This window comes from Anneissia japonica, unplaced genomic scaffold (genome assembly GCF_011630105.1).
Source record: "Anneissia japonica isolate Jap-2015-1 unplaced genomic scaffold, ASM1163010v1 scaffold2055_len368625_cov186, whole genome shotgun sequence".
Lineage (NCBI taxonomy): Eukaryota > Metazoa > Echinodermata > Crinoidea > Comatulida > Comatulidae > Anneissia > Anneissia japonica.
Window position 1 is genome coordinate 98,198 of NW_022757341.1, and position 22,130 is coordinate 120,327.

Sequence of the window (22,130 nt, forward strand, 5' to 3'; positions counted from 1 at the left end):
GCTATAAAACTAAAAGAAAATGCATACTTTTGGAGTCCGTACTGAGCCCAAAAAATCCGCAATGAAAATATAACGTGTTCATTACTAGATTATACAATTGCTCACACCGAGTCCATTTGGGTTAAAGTTAATGATGGGCTTTTCTCTTTTGGTGTGGGTGTTATTTATACAAAAAAAAATAACACTAACTTTTTAGAATTTCACGATAGCCTATTAGATGTCCTTAATCAGATTAATGTGGATAAAAATAACTGAATTCTTTTAGGAGATTTCAATTTTGACATTTTGGAAGCTTCAAGTAATATTGAATCATCTTACAAAGCTTAATTGTATTAATATCCAATTACTAATTAACACGCCATCTAGAATCAATAAAAATTCCTGTATATTAATTGATCATATTTATTCTAACATATTTAGTAAAACTATCCATTCTAGTGTAATAATATGTGATATATCCAATCACTACCCCGATTTTTCAATTTTTAAACAGATACAAATCTGTGATAACAACCCGGCTAATAATTTAACCTCAAAAAAACGTTATAATAAGGTATAAATTTGGTACAAAAAACGTTTAAATAAAACGTTTCAAAAACCTAATTTTGTAGAGTTTTGAAAGCGTTTTAATAACGTTTAATGTTACGTTTTAAAAACGTTACTATAACGTAAAATAACCTTAATTACATCCACTTTGGTCTTGTATCACGTTTTAAAAACGTTTACAAAGGGTTTTTATTACGTTTCTAAAAGGATATAGTATTACATTTTAAAAACGTATTTATGTAGAGTTTGTAAAGCGTTTTAATAACGTTTCAATTTAACATTCAGAAACGTCATTATGACGTTATTTTGACTTTGGTCTTGTAACACATTTTAAGAATGTTTTAAAAACGTTTAAAAACATCAAAATAACGGTAAAACTTTTGAGTTGGGTCGGTGTTCAAGACGTTTTCAAAACTTGAACAAACGCTGTACACTAAACCATGGATATATCCTTAGGCCGGCCTCTGGTCACAGGTTTGATTCCTACTACATTGTGTTAATTGATAGTAATTGTTATTGTCGTGATGGAATAATAGACAATAACTGGATTTGCGTCAGGAGAAACATGTATAGGTGAAATTTTTCCCTACCTGACGTGGAAATGTACCGAATACTCAGTACATTTGAAAACAATTGCGAAAAAAATCGCAAGTTCTGGGGTGGGACTCGAACCCAGGATCTCCAGATCACTAGCCTGGCATCATACCTCTAGACCACTGAGCTTGCGCCTGATGGCCAGGGTTGAATTCGAGTCAAAGTAAGCAGCGGGTACTGCAGTGTTGATAGTAATTGTTATTGTCGTGATGGAATAATAGACAATAACTGGATTTGCGTCAGGAGAAACATGTATAGGTTTAATTTTGCCCTACCTGACGTGGAAAATGTACCGAATACTCAGTACATTTGAAAATAATTGCGAAAAAAATCGCAAGTTGTTCTAGGGTGGGACTCGAACCAGGATCTCCAGATCACAAGCCTGGCATCATACCTCTAGACCACTGAGCTTGTGCCTGATGGCCAGCGTTGAATTAGAGTCAAAGTAAGCAGCGGGTACAGCAGTGTTGATAGTAATTGTTATTGTCGTGATGGAATAATAGACAATAACTGGATTTGCGTCAGGAGAAACATGTATAGGTGTAATTTTTCCCTACCTGACGTGCTATCAAAACTGCAGTATCCGCTGCCTACTTGGACTCGAATTCAATCTTGGCCATCAGGCGCAAGCTCGGTGGTCCAAAGGTATGATTCCAGGCTAGTGATCTGGAGATCGTGGGTTCGAGTCCCACCCGAGAAGAACTTGCGAATTTTTTTCGCAATTGTTTTCAAATGTACTAAGTGTTTGGTACATTTCCACGTCAGGTAGGACAAAATTGCACCTATACATTGTGTTAATTGTTATGCTCCAGGATAAAGATACAAAAGAGGTCAACAATACAAAATTACTTACATTTACGTAGCGTTGTGTGTTTATCCTTTAATGTTTAATACTGTACTGTACTTTGTTATACTGTAGTTTAGCAATCTTCTTTTCAATATAGGACAAAAATGATATAAAATAATCAATATCCAAAAATAATAAATCAAAATCAGGTTACAGTCAAGTGCTGACAAATATATAGTATTACTGTAAGCACTGTTAATAAAAGATCCAAAGTTCCATATCATCTACGGTATTCAGTATTTGGCAAGTTCAATTGATTTTTAAAATGTCAAACAAATATCAAAGATAACCAAGAGGCCCAGTGTACAAAAACTCCATAGTGCACACTTAAAAACCTAGGATATTGAAAAAAAGCAGATGAATACACTGTCTCAGGATCAAGCCTTGACAGAGAAAATTCATAGCTCTTATGTTACATTGGAACCATTTGCGGAGTAGAAAGTTGTATCAGAAGCAATAAAGAGGATGTGCTACAAATCAAATGCATTCACATAATATTGCCGTCGTCCTCATCGTTGTCATCTCTTCTGACATCTACATCTTCTTCATTACAATCTTGCTCAAGTTTCTGTAAAAAGTGAACACAAAAAGTGTCTAGTTAATTTACAGTAGGCCTACTTTGCTTTTTATAATTAATATTTCTACATGTAGGATGAGTTTTAGTATTGTTTTCTAAGGTGAAGTGATTTTTCATTACTGTTAAACTTGACTTAACCAAACATATTCTTTTCCATATCTCATAGTAAAACATTTGCTATATAATAGCTATAAAAAAAACTATATATACTCTTAATAAGGTCCAGTCGCAGTGTACTAAGGTACCGTAACACCAACTCAATTACCCAGTCAGCAGCAGCTGGGTTCTGTTTCCAAACAGATTCTTCTTCTTTACCAGTCAGCAGCATGCTGAATGGGTTGTTTCCGAGCAGTTTCTTCTTTCTTTCTTTCTTTCTTTCTTTCTTTCTTTCTTTCTTTCTGGCCACATTTTAAAAGGCTACTAGTGGCAAACTACTGGACCGATTAAATTAAAACTTGGTCAGTAGGACCGGTGCACCTCCTATTTATGTGTTGTTCAGAATTTGAGGTCAAAGGTCACATAAGGGACACTATGGGAAAAAACAAAAATCGTATAAAAGACTACTTGTCTCACAAATAATGTAGCACAGTCTTGTCCTTTGCACATATACATAGGCATAAGGCAGAGTCGATAGGGTGTTCAGGGATAAGGGGTCAAAGGTCATTAAGGGGTAATTTTCATCTTTTTTCTGGCAACATTTCAAAACGCAACTAGTGCCAAACGGTTGTACCGATTTCAACCAAACCTGGTCAGTATAACCGGTGACACCTCTCATACATGGGGTGTTTACTGCTTGGGTCAAAGGTCACATAGAGGTCATTAGGGTAAAAAAACATTTTAAAAAATGAATAAAAGACTTGTCACAAATTACTGTCACAAATTACAATCTTTTCCTGGGCACATATGTATTAACATAAGGTAGGGTCTTTACGGTTTAGGGTCAAAGGTCATTAAATTAATTTCTTTTGTTCTATATGGTAACATTTCAAAATGCTACCAATGACAAATGATTGGACCGAATTCAATCAAATTTGGTCATTAAGAACAAGCGACAACCCATACACCCCAGTCTTGGATCAGGGGTCACATTGGGGTCATCGTGGTTAAATTGTTAAAATAGCCCGATTTAGCTCAAATTAACCAGGAATGGTCCTTAGGACATTCTAAACACGAAAAAATACTCTTCACCCTATATGTTAAATGTCATAGGTCAAAGGTTCATAATGTTACTAATGGCAAACGATTGAACCGAATGCAATCAAATTTGATCATTAAGAACCAGTGAAACATCCTAAACCCCTGTCTGAGATCAGGGGTTACATAGGGGTCATCGGGGTCATATTTTTAAAATAGCCAAATTAATATCGAATTTACCAAGAATGATCCTTAGGACCTTCTAAACACGAAAAACTACCTATAGGTCACAAGTCACAAGGGTCAGTATGGTGCAAATAATCAATTATTGCTAGTGACTAATGATTAGATCAATTTCATTAGACAGACTCCTACCAAATATATGGGTGTTCACAGCTTGAGGTCAAAAGTCACAGTGGTCATCTTAGGGTCAAATCCTGAAAAATGACTGGGTTCATGTTCTATTGAACATAGTGTATGATCACCCTTGTTAATTATTTGACTGCTGAATATTAGTCATATACACAAATTGCAGATTAGAATAAACACATTTATATTTAAAATAACATGTGTATGTGAAATATTTATGAGAATATAATATAAGGTAAGTAAAAATTATAATGGTAATTTAAAACTTTCTAATAACTAGTCTGAAAACCGCGAAACACGACATCCTTAAAACATTTATTTCCCATTCTAAATCAATATATTTGTTAATATAATGACAATAATAAATGAAAATGCGATATGTAATTAAACTGTTTGAAGTGATCATTATTGAATGATAAACATACGCAACAGTACATACAAGGTTAACATATCGTGCTGATAGCCCACCATTTCAATAATTATCAAACAATTACGTAATATTATATAATAATAAGATAAAGCATGGACTTACGGTATGTAAAATGCATACAGAGTGCCTTTACAGAAGAGCGGTGGACTTGCCTAAATGCTGTTGAACTTCTTCCCTTAGGTCATTGGTAACTAAAAGTAAACATATATTTACCAGTTAATGGTCAAAAGAGTATTAATTAAAGAAAAGTTAATAAACGATTAATATATAAAATCCGCAAATGAGCAGTCATACAGGCAATACAAAATTAGTATTCAGCACAATCAAAATAGTGAATGATGACATTGAGACCTGTTCTGACACTGAAAGCAGACTTAGAAATCTTAACTGTACTATTATAGCTAGCAACTTGCTAGTGTATATGTGTTAATCATAGCTAATGAATGTATTTAAAACCTAACTTGTTATTTAGTTTAAATTCATGTCAAAACAGCAATTGGGTAGATGTCAAGTAGATGATATTAATTTAGGATTTTTACACTAAAAAAAAATTCTCATGAAAAAATACAAAAAAAGTCATGCCTAAGAATCACTAGTAAAATAATTAGATTAGGCCTATGTGCCAGTATCGGGGCAAATACAGGGCCGTAGCTAGCATGAGACAGACAGGGCACTTGCCTAATCCATCATGAAATTCCCAGATTTGTTCTTGATTTAAAACTATGAAAAGGAACATTTGTCATTTAATACCTCGCAGATTAATATACACTTAGGCCTAGGGCTACAGAATAAGTGTAGACCTAGGCCTATCCGTATTTATATAGAACCATGACAAAATCAATAAACCTGAAGTCAAATTATACCAACAAACCATTGCAGAAAATGTGTTTTCCTAGGCTAGGCCTAGGGTTCTGGCCAGTTGACGTGTTTTCCTAGCCCTGGCCCTAGGCTAGGGCCTAGGCCTACGGCTCTGGTTGGTCGACGTGTTTTTTTATCGTGTATTTTTTCTAAAAGACATTTTAACGTAATGTATATTAAATAATAAACTTACCTTCCATAGTTTCATAAAATTGTTACGATCAGATTAAAAGTTTAAGGTTCTAAAAACGGCAGAAGTTGAATGCAGAAACGGTCGTCACATACCCTACATCCAACGAAAAACAGGCGCAAATGGCAATCGGTCAACGGTCGCGCACGTTCGCGTAGATAAGTTGTCACGTGACGCTTGTTGACGAATCAGTAAATTTTATACGTGGCTAAGACAAAGATGATGACGGTGACCACGTAGATTTATACATACAGAATAATGTGTTAAAGTTAAAAAAAAACAATCCTGAATAATTAGTTCAAATTTGATTGTTACCTATTGTAATTGTTTGGGCGTAGCATTGGACTTTCTAAAATATGTAAATAATTGTTGGAATAAAGTGGTGGTCATTTTTGGTTGTGAGATAACGTTCTGTGAAAGTTTATTTGTGATAAACGTGTTTGTAAGTATTTTGTGTACGTTATTATAACTTTTTTTACAAGGAAACTGCAATTAAACGCAATATATGACGACGTTTTAAATCGTTTTGAAAACGATTTTTAAAAACGGAAACAATTTCTCTGACAATTGGTGAACATTTGGTTTTAATATAACGTTCTGTGAAAGTTGTGATTTTGTTATAATTATACATTTGTTGAAGAGTTTGCGTACATTATTATGTTTTTATAACGTTTTTGTGCAAACAATCTGCAATCAAAAGACAATGTTACACAGCGACGTTTTAAAAATGTTTTTAAAACGTTTTATAAAAACGATAACAATATTGGTGAAAATTTGTGAAAATTTGGTTGTGATATAACGTTTTGTATACGTTACAATTTCGTACTATTTTATACAATTGTTTTTAAGTTTTTTGCGCACGTTTTTTGAACGTGTTGGTGTAAACAATCTACAATCAAAAGGCAATGTTTACACAGCGACGTTTTAAAATCGTTTTTAAAACGTTTTATAAAAACGATAACAATTTTTGTGAAATTGGTGAGAATTTAGTTGTGATATAACGTTTACAGAACGTTGTGATTTCGTTCTATTTTATACACTTGTTTGTAAGTTTTGCGTACGTTTTTTTAACGTCTTGGTGCAAAAGTATCCTATCAGAAAGCATACTTTTATAAGGTTAACGTTTTAAAAACGTTTCACAAAAACGAATCCCAAACTAAAACCAATTCAAAACGGTTTTTTTTAACATTTTGTGTATACTTATCAAAGATTGCAGCCACTTTAATTTGAATAATTTCCAGTCTGACTTGTCTCAGGTTTTGTGGGATGACGTAGTTTGTTGTAGTGATGTCGATAAAACATATGACAAGTTGTATAATATTTTTACTGAAATATGCAATAGTCATGCACCTCTTGTTAGACGAACAATAAACAGTTTTGAAGAGAAAAAAACTCTGGATTACCAAAAGTATAAAAATGTCAATTAGGAAAAAGCATAAGCTATTTTCCAAAGTTGTAAGATCAAACTCCGACCCATTGCTGATTTTAAACGATATAAAAAATCTTATGACAAAATTAATTCGAAATTCAAAACGTTGCTTTTATCACGACCTTCTCTCAAAAAATAACAATTCTAATAAAATTTGGCAAAAAATTAATACTATACTTAGTCGAAAATCTAAACCCAACATATTACCGGATAACATGACCGTTGAATCCGATGAAGGAAATATCAATATTACAAATAGTTTATCCTTGGCAAACGAGTTCAACAATCTTTTACAAACATTGGCCCTAATAGCAAATAGAAATATAAGTACATCAACTGATTTTTCTGATTTCTTAGGTCAACCATGCCTTAACTCATTCTTTTTAAAACCTGTTTTACCTGAGGAAATATACAAATTACTATCATATTAGGCTGTAAGAAAGCAACTGGTGTTGACAGTCTTCCTGCAAAATTGATTTCCTTTGCGGCGCCGTTTGTTGCATTTCAATTGTAACATATTTTTAATCTTTCATTTAACTCCTCTAAGTTATTTAAAAAAAATTGTATAACATGCGGTTAGTTAACTATTTAGAAAAATTGTATTTATTTTACAAGTACCAGTATGGATTTAGAAACAGATAGAGTACACAATTATCACTCATCAAGCTAGTACATAATCTTCAGTATGACATTGATCAAAAAAGTCTTCAGTTGGTATTTTAATTGATTTCGAAATTCGATACAATTGTCCATAAGATTTTATATTCTAAACTGAGTCATTATGGTATTAGAGTTATAGCTTTATTTGGATTTCTAATTATTTAATGAACAGAATACAATTTGTCTCTTTAAGTCATTGTGTATCTGATAAGTTACATATTGCTTGTGGGGTACACCAAGGTTCAGTCCTTGAATCCACTTTATTTTTAATCTATATAAACGATCTGCCAAATTCTTCAAATTTCTTCGATTTTCGTTTGTTTGCCGATGACACCAATTTATTTCACAGCTTCTTAAATAATGTCCTTGATTTAACTTTAATTAATAATCATTTTGCAGTGTTAAAATTGGTGTAAAGCAAATAAATTGACAATCAATATTGATAAAACAAGTTATATAATTTTTCAATCAAGAAATAAACAAATTGAAACCATTTGCTCGTTATATATTGATAACTTATCTATCCATAAGTGTTCATTTATTAATTTCGTTGGTATTAAGATTGATAAAATTGTCTTACCTGGAAAGCACACATTCAAATATTAATGAAAAAAATCGGGAAAAAAGCTGGAATTTTGTTTAGATTAAGACATTTTGTTCCCTTGAGGTATGGGGAAGTACGTTTGTGTCGTACCTAATTCCTATTTTGAAATCTTTTATGTTCTTAAATTTTTTTCCGACATTGTTTATAATCGAGCAGCTCATACGTTAAGTTGTTATTTTTCCACTGCAGAGCACATACATAATACAAGGTTTAGTAATATGTTTAATTTAGCTATACCTACGTCACGTATCACATTAGGACAATTTAGAATAAGCTATGAAGGTGCTATACTTTGGAATCAACTCTCTCTCAATATTCGCCAAATTAACTCAAGAAAATATTTTAACACAATGCTTAGATAACATTTACTCGAAGAGTATATTGCTTAAATTTAAGTCTGAGACTCTTATTATTATTATTATTATTAGCCTATCATTATTATTAGTCTATTATTATTAGCCTATTATTAATATTATTTATTATTATAATTATTACTATTATTTCTTATGAACTTGATTAGCCTTTCCTTTGTAAAGTAATTTTTTTTAAATTATATATATATATATATATTTACTATTGTAAAGGAGGTTAAACTTGACAAGAGAAATCTTTTATTTACCCTCCTATTGTATATGCTTTTGGAATATGGCAATAAAAGTGAAATGAATGAACATGATAAAATACAAGTAAAAATCACAAAAATGTCCAAATTTACACAACCAATCATAGACACTCACTCAAGAAAATATTTTAACACAATGCTTAGATAACATTTACTCGAAGAGTATATTGCATAAATTAAAGACTGAGACGACGACGACGACTCTTCTTCTTCTTCTTCTTCTTTTTCTTATTATTATTATTATTATTATTATTAGCCTATCATTATTATTAGCCTATTATTATTATTATTTATTATAATTATTACTATTATTTCTTATGAACTTGATTAGCCTTTCCTTTGTAAAGTAATTTTTAAAAAATTTTATATATATATTTACTATTGTAAAGGAGGTTAAACTTGACAAGAGAAATCTTTTATTTAACCTCCTATTGTATATGCTTTTGGAATTTGGCACTTTCAGTGAAATGAATGAACATGATAAAATACAAGTAAAAATCACAAAAACGTCCAAATTTGCACAACCATAGACACAATTATTAACAAACAGTACAAGAACAAGATCAAAAGCAAAAACAATCCAATAACAGGTAAGCAGAGTCTGTGTCGCTCCTACACGCTTCAAGACCAGCCACAATAATATTTTCTAGTTATATTTATTAATAATTCTGTCTTTTTAATAATAGCACTTTCAGTGACGCAGTACTGGTTTTACATGTGGAGTAAATAAACAAAAAACATACAAATGAAAGAAAATTAAATCAGAATGAAAATAACTAATTTAATTTGGATCAGGCAAGAAAACATAACTTTGCAGTGGAAATGATAAAACATATGACAGCCTGGGTTTTGATTAAGTTTTTGAAGGTTGAAAAATTATTACATTACAATATAAATTACATCTAATCTTATTTTGATTGAGAAGGAGACAGCGCAATGGAGTAAAAATTATACGTTGTAGAGTCAACTTCTCACACTTTCATCTTTGCCCATTTTCAGAAAATTTACTGGTCTTCATTTTCTGACTGTAACTTAAAAATGTTTTTTAAAAAACAGTTTTAGCAGTAGGTGATTTATATAAACTAAAAACCTATTGAGGTTGATTTGGCTCAATTTCCTAACTGCGTGCATCATCACTAAATTGCTATTACAACAAAAAAAAACATAAAAAGGGATACAGGTGACAAATGAAACAACCTTACTTGGACAGCCTAACTAAGAGAAGGGTATAGGCTTGATAATAATAATGATATTAATAATAATAATAATAATAATAATAATAACTAGAGATACTATACTCAATAGAACATAAAACCAGTCATTTTTCAGGATCTGACCCTAAAATGGCCACTGTGACTTTGACTCCAAACTGTGAACACCCCATGTTTGGTAGGAGTCTGTCTAATGCAGTTAGTCTAATTGTTTAATCACTAGCAATATGTGATAATTTTCACCATAATGATCTTTGTGACTTGTGACCTATAGGTGAAGAGTAGTTTTTCATGTTTAGAAGGTCTTAAGGATCATTCCTAGTAAATTCGTGCTCAATTGGGCTATTTTGAAAATTTGACCCCGATGACTCCTATGTAACCCCTGATCCCAGACAGGGGTGTAGGAGGTGTCACTGGTTCAATCGTTTGTCATTAGTAAAATTTTGAACCTTTGACATATGAAATTTGACATATGGGGTGAAGAGTATTTTTTCGTGTTTAGAAGGTCCTAAGGATCATTCCTAGTAAATTTGAGCTCAATTTGGATATTCTGAAAGTTTATCCCCGATGACCCCTATGTAACGCCAGATCCCAGACCTTACCTTATGTCAATACCTATGTGCCCAGGAACAGACTGTGCTATGTTATTTGTGACAGAAGAAGTCTTTTATTCATTTTTTTTAAAGTTTTACCCTAATTACCCTTTTGTGACCTTTGACACCAAGCAGTGTACACCCCATGTATGAAAGGTGTTAACGGTTATACTGACCGAGTTTGGTTAAAATCGGCATAACCGCTTGGCACTAGTAGCGTTTTAAAAATGTTGCCAGAAAAAAAATTTAAAAATTACTCCTTAATAACCTTTGACCCCTTATTCCTGAACACCTATAGAATCTGCCTTATTCCAATGTATATGTGCAAAGGACACGACTGTGCTACGTTATTTGTGAGAGAAGTAGTCTTTTATACGATTTTTTGTTTTTTTACCCTAATGCTCCTTATTTGACCTTTGACCCCAAGTTGTTAACAATACATAAATGGGAGGTGGCACCGGTCCTACTGACCAAGTTTTAATTAAATCGGTCTAGAAGTTTGCCACTAGTAGCCTTTTAAAATGTTGCCAGAAAGAATGAAAGAAACTGCTCAGGAACAGAGCTTATGAATTAAATTATTGACATTCAATAAAAGGCTCACATGCAGAAAGGAGGAGAGCTTAATACAAACACGAGTATGACGACAGATAGCGAGGCCTAGGTCTACTTCTACTTCTGGGTTTACCATGATACCGAATTATGCACGCGTCCGATGCAAAAATCTATGTTCAGTACTGGGCAAATATCTCTAGTAGCCACAATTGCTCGCTCAAGAGACCTTCGGCATTTGATTAAATGTCAATCTTTTACTATATCTAAACCTTAATGACGAGCATTTCTGGCATTTAAATATATAGTCTGGAAAAGTAAGTAATTTGGCACATATGTGAGGTCTCACCACGAAATAAGACACATCGTTGGTGAAATCATAGGCCTATACTTACCAGAAAATGATTTAAAACTCTGCTTGCTTAGTAAATCTCGTCATGTAGGTTATGGAACACGTTTATAACATATGTAAAATGGTCTCAAATCAGTCGTCATATGCTGTATATTTGTAATTAAAAAAACACAAGAAGGGCTTAAAAAGAAAAAAAAGACTGGTTTGAAAGTTAAGGCCAAGTTTTTGACGTTAGTGCTGATGTTTTCATACTTGTTGCTGAACTGTCGGTACCGCCCGTCTATGATCAAAGAACTAGAACACAGCAGGAATTTGACTTTAACAATAGAGAACAATAGGAACTCAATCGGATTAGCACGCCTTAATAGGTTGATATAATTCCATTTAATTTAACTGTTCCCTTAGTAACACAAATATTTGGACTGGGTTTTGGAAAACTGAGTTTTGGCAAACTGGGATTTCATGATTTCAGTAAACAACTGGATTCGGCAAACTGAATTGCGACAAAGTGGTCGGATACCTTCTTGGATACTATTGCTATTGGCAAGAATGCACCCTTGTCACTGAAAGAAATTTTGTATAAGGTCCAGATCTTCGTAGCAGCAAAGAAAACAGAATCGAAAGTCGTCCTGCATGCATTGCATGCTTTAAGGAATTACAACCAATGCATAAATATCAACCATTTCATTCTAGAGACATCGATATTGCAGTCGTTGCAACTGAATTTTATGACAACGAAGAGAGGGTCATTCTAGATACAAACAATGGCAAATGCAGAAAGTTATTCAAATTAGGTGACATCAACTTTCACCAGCGAAGAAATCATCCCTTATTGGATCTCATGCTTCTGTAATCAAAGGCAAATTTTTGTTGACATTTTCTGTAACTTTAAAGTTGTAGATGCTCTGTCACGAAAGTTGTCTGAGGAACTTGAAGACTGCGCCATAGAGTTAAGTGGAAAAGCGTAAATCAAGCAAGATGTAAAATGTTTAATAGAGGCAAAAAGATCACAGATATATTTCATTGCTACCACCATGTTTGCTGACCCTTGAGCACTTAGAGCAAATTTAATCGCTAAAGAAGGGAAATTAAGCAGAAGTAAATGATGTTTCAATAAAAATAGTATTAACAACAGATGGAATGAACAAATGAAGCAAAAAAAATTGAGACAGTGATACCAATGGATGCCCAGGAACTGTTTATACATATTAAATACGAAGACTCTCAGTTTGCAGTGATCTTAGCAATACCTGAAGATTATTTCTCAACATAGGGTTACACAGTAAAGGACAAATATGTAGTAAGTGAATTAATGCCTTCTTTATACATGAAAAGTATGGTAGTTTTTTGTGTGGTCCTCTGGAATACCTTGTGTAGTACACAAAAACTATGAACAACAACCGTATGTTTATAAGGAAGCTGGGATTTTTTGGGTGATTCCGGTCACAACAGAAAAGGGCTAATATAAGGGGGAATTTTTACTTACATTTCCAAAATTCGGTAGCTTACCACCCTAATTTTTTTTGTTTAAAAAGTCAACAGCAGTTATTATATTCATGTTTTGTAAATTTAACAATTTTATTTAGGGTATTGAAGTTGCAGTTAAGTTGCTCTTTCATTTTGGCGGCCACTTTAAAAAGCGCCCTCAATTGCCTTCTGAAAACTTCACAATTATACCTTTAGCTAGTTATATTTTACTCTTCATTTTACTCTAAACATTACATATTCAAAAGTTGGTCAAAGCTACCTATTATGTTTTTATTTTACCCATACATATGTATTTTATTTGATTTTGGCTGCCATTTTAATAAAAGCGCCGTCACGCAAAAATTATTAGGTTACAGCCCATTTACCTCACATATTCTGACTTCCCATAAAAATCTGGTCTAGAAAAACCATATGAGAATTTCTACCTCTCCATGTGGCACCTATCTTCATTTTAGCCTGGTCTTAATATGAACAATTGCTTTTTAGCTGTTTATCGTTGATCGTCATAGTGTAAACAGGCCTTAATGTTATGATACTCTCCTTGATAGGGAGAGGTTGCAGCTTTGAATTTCTTTTCGGTGAAGAGCTATGCTTGATACGATTATAAAATCCTGATCCTATTCACACACTGTTATTATTATCTATCTTTTTTATACATATTATATAGGATACGGTATATTGATCTACTGATGTGCCTTTTGACAAGGTGACAACATTTCAAGGTGTCAAAATCCTCGCTTATTGTATCACTTAATTAAGAATTTATTGACATCTTATCCTACATATAACATTTAAAATGTAGAGCAAAACACACTTACCTATCACACACGTCAAAAAAATTTATCATAGAGTGAAGTTTCAATAGTCGAGGTAAACGGAGTAATGGAATTATAATATGATCTGAAATAAAATTTACATGTAAAAGACTAAATTCATATTTAAATCTATAGATTATTTGTAATATTCGTTGGTAATATTATCATTAATTTAACATTCACTTACCATTGTCCAAGTCAAAATTGATATGTATTATATCCGACGCTCCTGTAGAAAATAAAAGTGTAATATTATATTATAATAGGTTCGCATTCATTTCATTCAAATTCATTGGCCGCATATAGACCTATGACATTATTCCTCTTAGAATAGGCCTAAAGATGCAATGCTAATAATGGTTAGTGGCATGGCATCTAAGCGGCGTAAAAGTGCAGTCTTTCTTCTCTAACTCCTAGTAAAAGCAAGCTTCTGAATCGTGTTTCTTCGTAATGGTTGTAACCTCCCAGAGAGTTTAACATCAACTTTTATCAGCTTACAGTATTTGGATTTCTTTTGCAAATTGAACTTTTTTTGCCATGCCTACAAGTACAAGGAGAACCTGGCCTTAGGCAGAATTGCAGTCCAGATACTCAGTGAACACTGGTGACAGGGTGACTGAATGTGCCCTGGCAGACTTTACATACTGTTGAAGCCTCATGAGAGAAAATTATTATTTGCTATTTTTAAAAAACATTTATTTTTTCATAGACAATGAAAATTATGGCTACCTGAAAGTATGATGTCAAAACTACAATACATTACAAAAGATTCATTTTAACTTAATTCAATGCAATTTTACAGTAATGTTAAAAATTATATAGCATTTTCTGATAGATAAATTATAGTTTTCCCACTTGTCTTGCAAACGTAGGTAATAATTATTTATTAAAAAAAATTATATGTGGCATGTATTATATTATTACACATAAGCCTATGAATAATACAAATTGCTTCCAGAAATTGATTTATTTTATTAATAATTGGTAAACAGTTAGGATTAATCCTGGGCGGACTTTTTTAGTTGAATGTATTCTTGGCCAAAATATTGTTACTTCTCAACTTACTATTGTATAATTATGTTGTTTGTCATTAAAAGAATTATTGTATGTTATTTAAGTATGGGCCTGTCAAGTGGTTATTATTAAATACCTATTCAAACAGAGTGGAAAATTAATAAAATAAAATTTGATGAATATACCTGATATATCTTATTATATTTATTATGTATGTGATGTGACTTTGTTTAATACATTTGGTATAAAAAAAAATAGATTTATTTGCACAAGGACATTTTCAATAATACTGGTGATAATATTTTCATGCAGTGTATGACAAATACACGCAGACCTATCATAATAAATAATATCCAAGGGCTTATTTTCTGGTGAGTTTAATTCCTTGTTATTTTTAATTGATACAATTACATTTCATTTGTAAATATTAAGGCTGTTTATGTAAGGTAATTGATTTCTATTATACTGTCTTTAAATGTATGTTACCCAATTATGTGTTCTGTCAGTTTTGTAAAATGTATTTATATGAATATTCAATATCTTTTTAAATTTCTAGTATTATAATTATAATTGTTTTAGTTGATAATTTTTGATTGTACAGTATTTTAAATGTGTTTATATAATAGGTTTTGTTCTACTAGTACCGGTACCATTTTTCGTATATTCAACATTTTTTTTCCCAATTTTATAATTGCATTAATAATTTATTTCTCCAGTACTTCAAATGTTTTAGTATAATGTATAAATGTTAACTATTGGATGATGTTAGAAATAAAATAAAGTTGGTTCTACAGTATAATCTCATATTTTTCTGAAAAAAATAGAAGATTATACTATCATATGATGTTTGATTATCACACTGGAAATGAAGAAGTCATACAGATTTGCAAATTTGGAAACCATACATGAATTTTCAATTTGTACATAATTTTCTTGTGCAGCTGCAATCTCTTTATTCCATGACGTGTACAGCTGCCCAGGAAATTTACCCACTTTCTTATCAATGACTGCTGATATGGAACTAAGGCTATGTTCACACACACGGCGTAAGGCTGGCTTAAGCCTGGCGTAGCGTACGCCTTTGTGTGTGAACTAGGCAGTGGCGTTGTTAAAGCCACTCACTACGCCACGTCCTTGGCGTTATTAACGCTACCTGCAGACCCCAGATTAGCTAACGCCACTGAGCTAACGCCAGTGATGCTTGAATTATTTGACCTCATTTCAAGAGATTGACCAATCACGATTGCAATATATTAGCTACTTTGGTCTCTTTTCTATGCTCTCTATAAATGAAATGGTAAAGGGGTTCCTTTTCTATTGCATTTTACTAAGTTATAATGTATATGATTTATTGATTGTGTTTTGTAAGATATTTTAACCATTTAGACTGTCTATTAAAACATGCAACATCAACAATGCTAGCTGAAAAATCAAAAGTAAAATTGTTCATTTAAAATACAATAATCATATAAGTTCAGACAGGATTTAAAAGTTTTCATGATGCACTGTTAATTTTACTACTGTTAACACGTACATTATTTAAAACTGAAAACTATTCCACATAGGCCTATATTACTGCTAGTTTAACGAACGCCGTTTGTGTGAACACTTTGGAATTTTAGTCCGTGGATTAGCTTACGACTGGCGTAAGCCACGCCAGTCTTACGCCGTGTGTATGAACATAGCCTAATTGGGTTAGGATCTTAATGAGTGGTTAATCTCTAATCCCAAGGACAGTGTAGATAAGACACCAGAAAACTGATTAGCCTGGTTCACGTCGAACTTTTATCTAGATATATATCCACTTAACTAGTTAAAAGTTCGACGTGAACCACTCAATTATAGCTAGATAAAGGAATTAAGTCACTTAAGTTAAGTGACTTAACTTTACTAACTTGCTTAACGGTAAAGTCGGCTCGGATTACAAGGACACGATTACGTAACATAGGCATCTAAGCCAGCGTTGTTGTATTATACCACCATTATCATCTTCTGGCTGGCAACAACGTACTTTAACAATGCTAACGACAGCATCGAAGTAGTCTTATTAGTCTAGTTTTCAGAAATTATTTGTAATACTATGGGTAAAAACCCAGCAAACGTCCGTTTTACGAATAGTCGATATTACCAATGACCTTTGCCCTTTGCATCATCGACCAAATAATATTGCGATTGCGTACGTTTTTCAAAGTGATAATGTATATTTTTCTTAATAATACAATCAGATTTGTTGTATTTATTTATTGACAGTTCAATCTTTTCCATTTCTGCTATAATAGTCGCTAGTAATTAAGTTTCAACGAACTACCACCAACCCAGTCGTTAAAATAAGCGCACATGTTTACGATGACGAAATAAAAAAGTGTGTGGAAGCCAGCAACTTATTTGACACGGCGAAGCTAGATTTTCGCGAAGTGCATGTAAAAAACACAATTGAGCGATCTAAAAACTACAAAACAGGACAGAAAGATCCATAAAGTATACAGACGTTCATTACAATTTGTTTTGTTTTTTGAACCTATTTAATTTTAGTGCGTAGAGTTCTTATCACTCGATCTTAATCTCTCCGCCACACAATGTAGCTCACACAACCACGTTGGACTGTACAACTTTACTTAGAGGGGAATGTTAGGCACCTAATCACAAATAATAAATGAAATATTCTTAAGACAATTCAAACTTTCCTTTCGTATTTATTGTACATTAAAAACTTATTTCAGAGTCAAGAGTTACTGGCATATTGTGTTTTTGGTTTAACATCATATATCCAAAAAAATGTTGATTTATTCAAGGATGTACAATTTCAATTACAATTCTATTTATTTACATTTGTAACTTTTAACATTAATTCAATACTATAACATTTCACCATACGATATTCCAATACTGCACCTAAAATCGTTCATACCGGATGATTTAAAATTACATTATTATTAAGTATTAATCAAATTAAAACACATTGTTAAATTTAGTTTGCGAGTCAATAATTCAATAACTTTACAGTTAATACACAAATAATACAAATTCATATACATCATAATTGCACTTAAATAAAGAATGATTTAAAATGAAACATAACTACAATAATGTGTGTAATACTTGATAGTAAATTAATTACCCAACTAAGTAAAAGTTTGAACTCATACATGCTTAGTTTATTACACAAAATCTGAAATCTAGATCTAAATTGTGACTTGCATAAAATACTGTATACATTTATTGGCACTTACTTATTGCTGTTTTATTATCACTTGAGAGTTTCACTTTACATGATATTACATAAAAAAAAATACACACTGTATTACCCTTACACAAATTATTGCAAAATGATGAAACCAACTTATATTCACACACTTTAAAAAATAATAAAATAGAGTACAAATATCAGATTACTACATAATTCTTTATGCAAATATACACATTAGTTTATGTACAATTCAATTTTTGGAAGGGCAGCCGAGCCTGATACAGAAAAAATAGCACATTGAAAACTTACAATACTATAATTTGTAAACTGATATTCACACTTTATTTAGACATGTATTTTTATTATGACCAGTGAGATTGCAAATTGAACAGAAATACCTATGTACAACACGTGCACAAGTAGGGGCTAGATGTTCAATCCTGTTTGCTTTAAGTAGAATCTGTTGCAGACAGTCAAGTTGTTTGTGGCTAGTGGCCCTAAAGTACCACTTTGTGTATATGTCATTTATTTTTTCGAAACTTTGTTGCGAAAATCTATTTATATTTCCGTGTAAACTAACCGATTCTGCAAAATGATAAGCCAGGACATGCATGTAAGGTGTAACATCAGTTGTCATATAAATCTCTTTATAAAGGCCTACCCATGATTTTGCATCAGCACTGAATGTGTTTAGCTGCTCTATATTCATATCACTTCGCATCCTGATATGCAGTGATCCAAAATCTTTCCAAATTGTGATTATTGCATTAATTTTATTGTGCCATGGCATCAACGTCCTAAGATCAATTTTACTTTGTATACTGTAAGCCGGTGCCCAGGTCCCCTAAATGCACGGTATGTCAATAATTTTGTGTCTTTGTCTATTGAAAATTTCCATTAGATACCTAATCCTTGTATAAAGAGCTGAAAATTCTGTAAATTTATGCATTTTGTTAAGTCAACATTTTTTTTTATTTTTTTCAATTTTGTCTTTTGTTACAAGTTACTTTATTAGTTGTCGTATAAGTTGGTCAGATATCCTAAGAAACATGTGCAATGTGTCCATGATAACATGTGTAACTGGAATTGGTAAGATTGGTTCATGAATACAGCTTACTTTATTTTTTTTGTTTCCAGTCTTTCTAGCATTTACAGTAATACTGTTAAGAGTTCTCGCTCCTCTTTTTTCGTTAAACATAGATCAATCAAGTGATATATTGTGTAGCTGCTTTTGACTGCATTTGCACCACAAACATGGATGCTCACTTGAGGCAGCCCCGATTCCGCAACAGATGTTTAAGAACTTTAAATCGGCACACAATATGAACTTAGCGTTAATTTCCATGTCGTTCACATCAAAAGAACTGATGATTACCAAAGTTAGTACCGTCTCCTGTGAATTTTATTGTTACCGTATCCTTGTGTTTTAAATTGCAGCCTGTCTTTAGTTTATGGAATGTTAAAAGTGCTGTTACTATTTTCTCTTCTAATGGTTGACAGACAGCATTTAATTGTGGAAATTGTTTTACCATGAACAATGAATTTAATTCTGTAATTCGCTTTCTTGAGGAGTTGAGTGTTGGAATATGGACACCAGCAGTTGCACTGATTTCATGGAAGACTGCATCAGAAATACAACCGGCATCTTTTACAAAAATCCATTTATCAATAGGTCCAACCTCTTGAACTTGCATTCGGCGTCTATTTACTCTTTTAATTAAGACTCTTAACCTTCTGGTTTGTCTTTTTAACATTTTATCAATTGTTTTCCGCTTTGCCAATTTTGATGCATTGTGCTCTCTCATTTGTTCTATTGTCCCTATGACAAAACTCATATTCTTCATTTTTTAGCTTGTTTAGAAAATTTTGTTTTGTCAAACCACCTTTGATTTTTTTTGATTTGTACTTTTGAAATAAATATTTAAATCTTCCCTTATAGATATTAGCAGTTGCATCTACATCAACAAATTGTGCATCGATGCTTTGATCTTCAAGAATTTGTTGGATTATTGACTGAGGGTCATTCCAATTTGCATGAATAATAAACTGCAGGACTTTGTGAGAATTAACAGTAACTGTCCAATGAAATGAAACAATGCCTTGCAAATGTTCAAATAAAACAAATAAAAATATAAACATTGAACATAACTCCATGATTAAAATATCACAACGGCAATAAAAACAGCTACAATTATTTAGACTAATAAATATTAATAATCAATACCAAATCTCTAATTGCTAATGAAATTAAATAGGTGGGATATCTGCCACCTTACCACAGACTCTAACAAATTTTATTAGGCAAGAGAAGCCTTTATGAGTAATAACTTTCTTGAGGTCAGTTGTATATTCGACAAGTACTCCGTTACTTTTCAATCTTAATGTAAGTGTTTCAGGGGCAATGTAAACGGTATCACCATGTTCGTTCAATATTCGGTAATAAAAATTGTTACCAAATATAGCAGCAGCTTCCTGTAAACTTAAATATTTGTCCACACTTGAAAACAAATTTTCATAAGTTTCCTGTTGTGTTTGTATATTAATTAATACCTCTGGGTTCTGGACGCGTGACGCTATTAGGGTTTGTTTGATGTTCACCTTGATGGAATGAATTAGGAGATCTTCAGCATTCTCATTTACGCTCTTCAAATCCACAACATCTTCAATTGCTTTCCATTCATCGTACTTTTTGTCCCAGCCAATGTAATGCACTAAGCACAAATCGTCTTTCTGCTCAATTACTTAAAGATCAAACAATCTGAGAAATAAGAAGCAATTTATTAAAATATTGTTTAATTTGAAATAGTCCCCTATTACTTGTCCTGATACATGACCTTTTAATTCCTTGTTTTATTAGAGGTGGGTGGAAAAAAATTAAAATAAAAGTATGTTTTTTTAGTAAATATTTTTGCCAAAAACATCCTGACGGAGGATAAAATAAAAATAAAATATTATTACGGTTAAATATGTATTAATGGGATTGGTAAATACTTTAAATTCATATCAATAGACTGAAATATATACATCTATAGGCCTATCTTATTTTTGGAGATTTCAAGGCAGCTGTGGGTGTAATAAAAAGAAAATCTTTTATTTTCCAAATATAAAATTTTATTTATTTTAAATTTTCAATATTGGAGGGTGGCGGGTTTGCAAGACAAGGTATAAAAAGTCTGACCTAAAGATTAAATATTCTTTTTAAGCAGTACTGTTAATTTACCATGTATTTTGCAGTGCGAGATAGCGTATTACTAAAAAATTGTCTTACTCTAGCTACGTAATGTTTTTTTTCCATATTACCACTATTCAAATATTAGTGATTTTTTTCAAAAAAATTATCCCGATACAAAACTTTACAATTTCATTTCTGTCATTTAGTTTAATATTTTCAATCGAATGTAGAATAGAACAATATAGTCATTACTGAATGAAAAATACATACTTTGTAGTGGACCACCTTTCTTGCTTGTCGTTGCGTTGTTTACGGACATCGAGTTCTGAACCATTACATAAGCCCGGTAGTCTACTTTGTTTTGCATAGTGTTTATTAGACTGTAGGTAACTAAACAGAAAACAAATTAATTTGATTCAAGTTTCTATGTATTTTCTATGTTTGGCCATTTCTATATTTTATATGTATTAATAGCCACATAAAAAAGTGTGATCTAAAAACCTCGATAAATTTTGCTGTATAAAGTAGGAAGTTAAATGGCTAGAAATGTTTAACTAAATCAACACTCAGACTTAGCTACAAATACAATATTATCAATAGGCCTAAGTAATTACTATATTATAATTATAATATTATATTTATTTTTATTACTGATTTATCAAATAATCAGGACTGTCTGTTTATCATTATTATTATTTGTAACATTTTATAATGTCTTAAATTAATTTTGGCCAGTCACTGATATATATATCACAGCCTGCGCTGAATACAGCTGCAACATTATGGAATTCCCCTATGGGGCCTGAGTGTGTGTTCCATATGTGCTTGATCCAGTGATCCGGGGTAATAATGTTCAGCGCATAGAAAAGTTTGATATGCGCTATATAAG

The 22,130-nt window shown here is 32.1% G+C and overlaps 1 protein-coding gene across 1 annotated transcript in view; it reads right to left on the reverse strand.

Moving 5' to 3' along the window:
* The window catches only part of LOC117124645 (cyclic nucleotide-gated channel rod photoreceptor subunit alpha-like), a 123,918-nt gene that overhangs the window by 18,545 nt on the left and 83,243 nt on the right, over positions 1 to 22,130 (reverse strand). Inside the window, exons 9-10 of the mRNA XM_033270949.1 lie at positions 14,056 to 14,097; positions 13,872 to 13,953 (exon numbers count right to left, since the gene is read on the reverse strand). Coding sequence (XP_033126840.1) covers positions 13,872 to 13,953; positions 14,056 to 14,097 — 124 coding nt within the window. The remainder of the gene's footprint in view (positions 1 to 13,871; positions 13,954 to 14,055; positions 14,098 to 22,130) is intronic.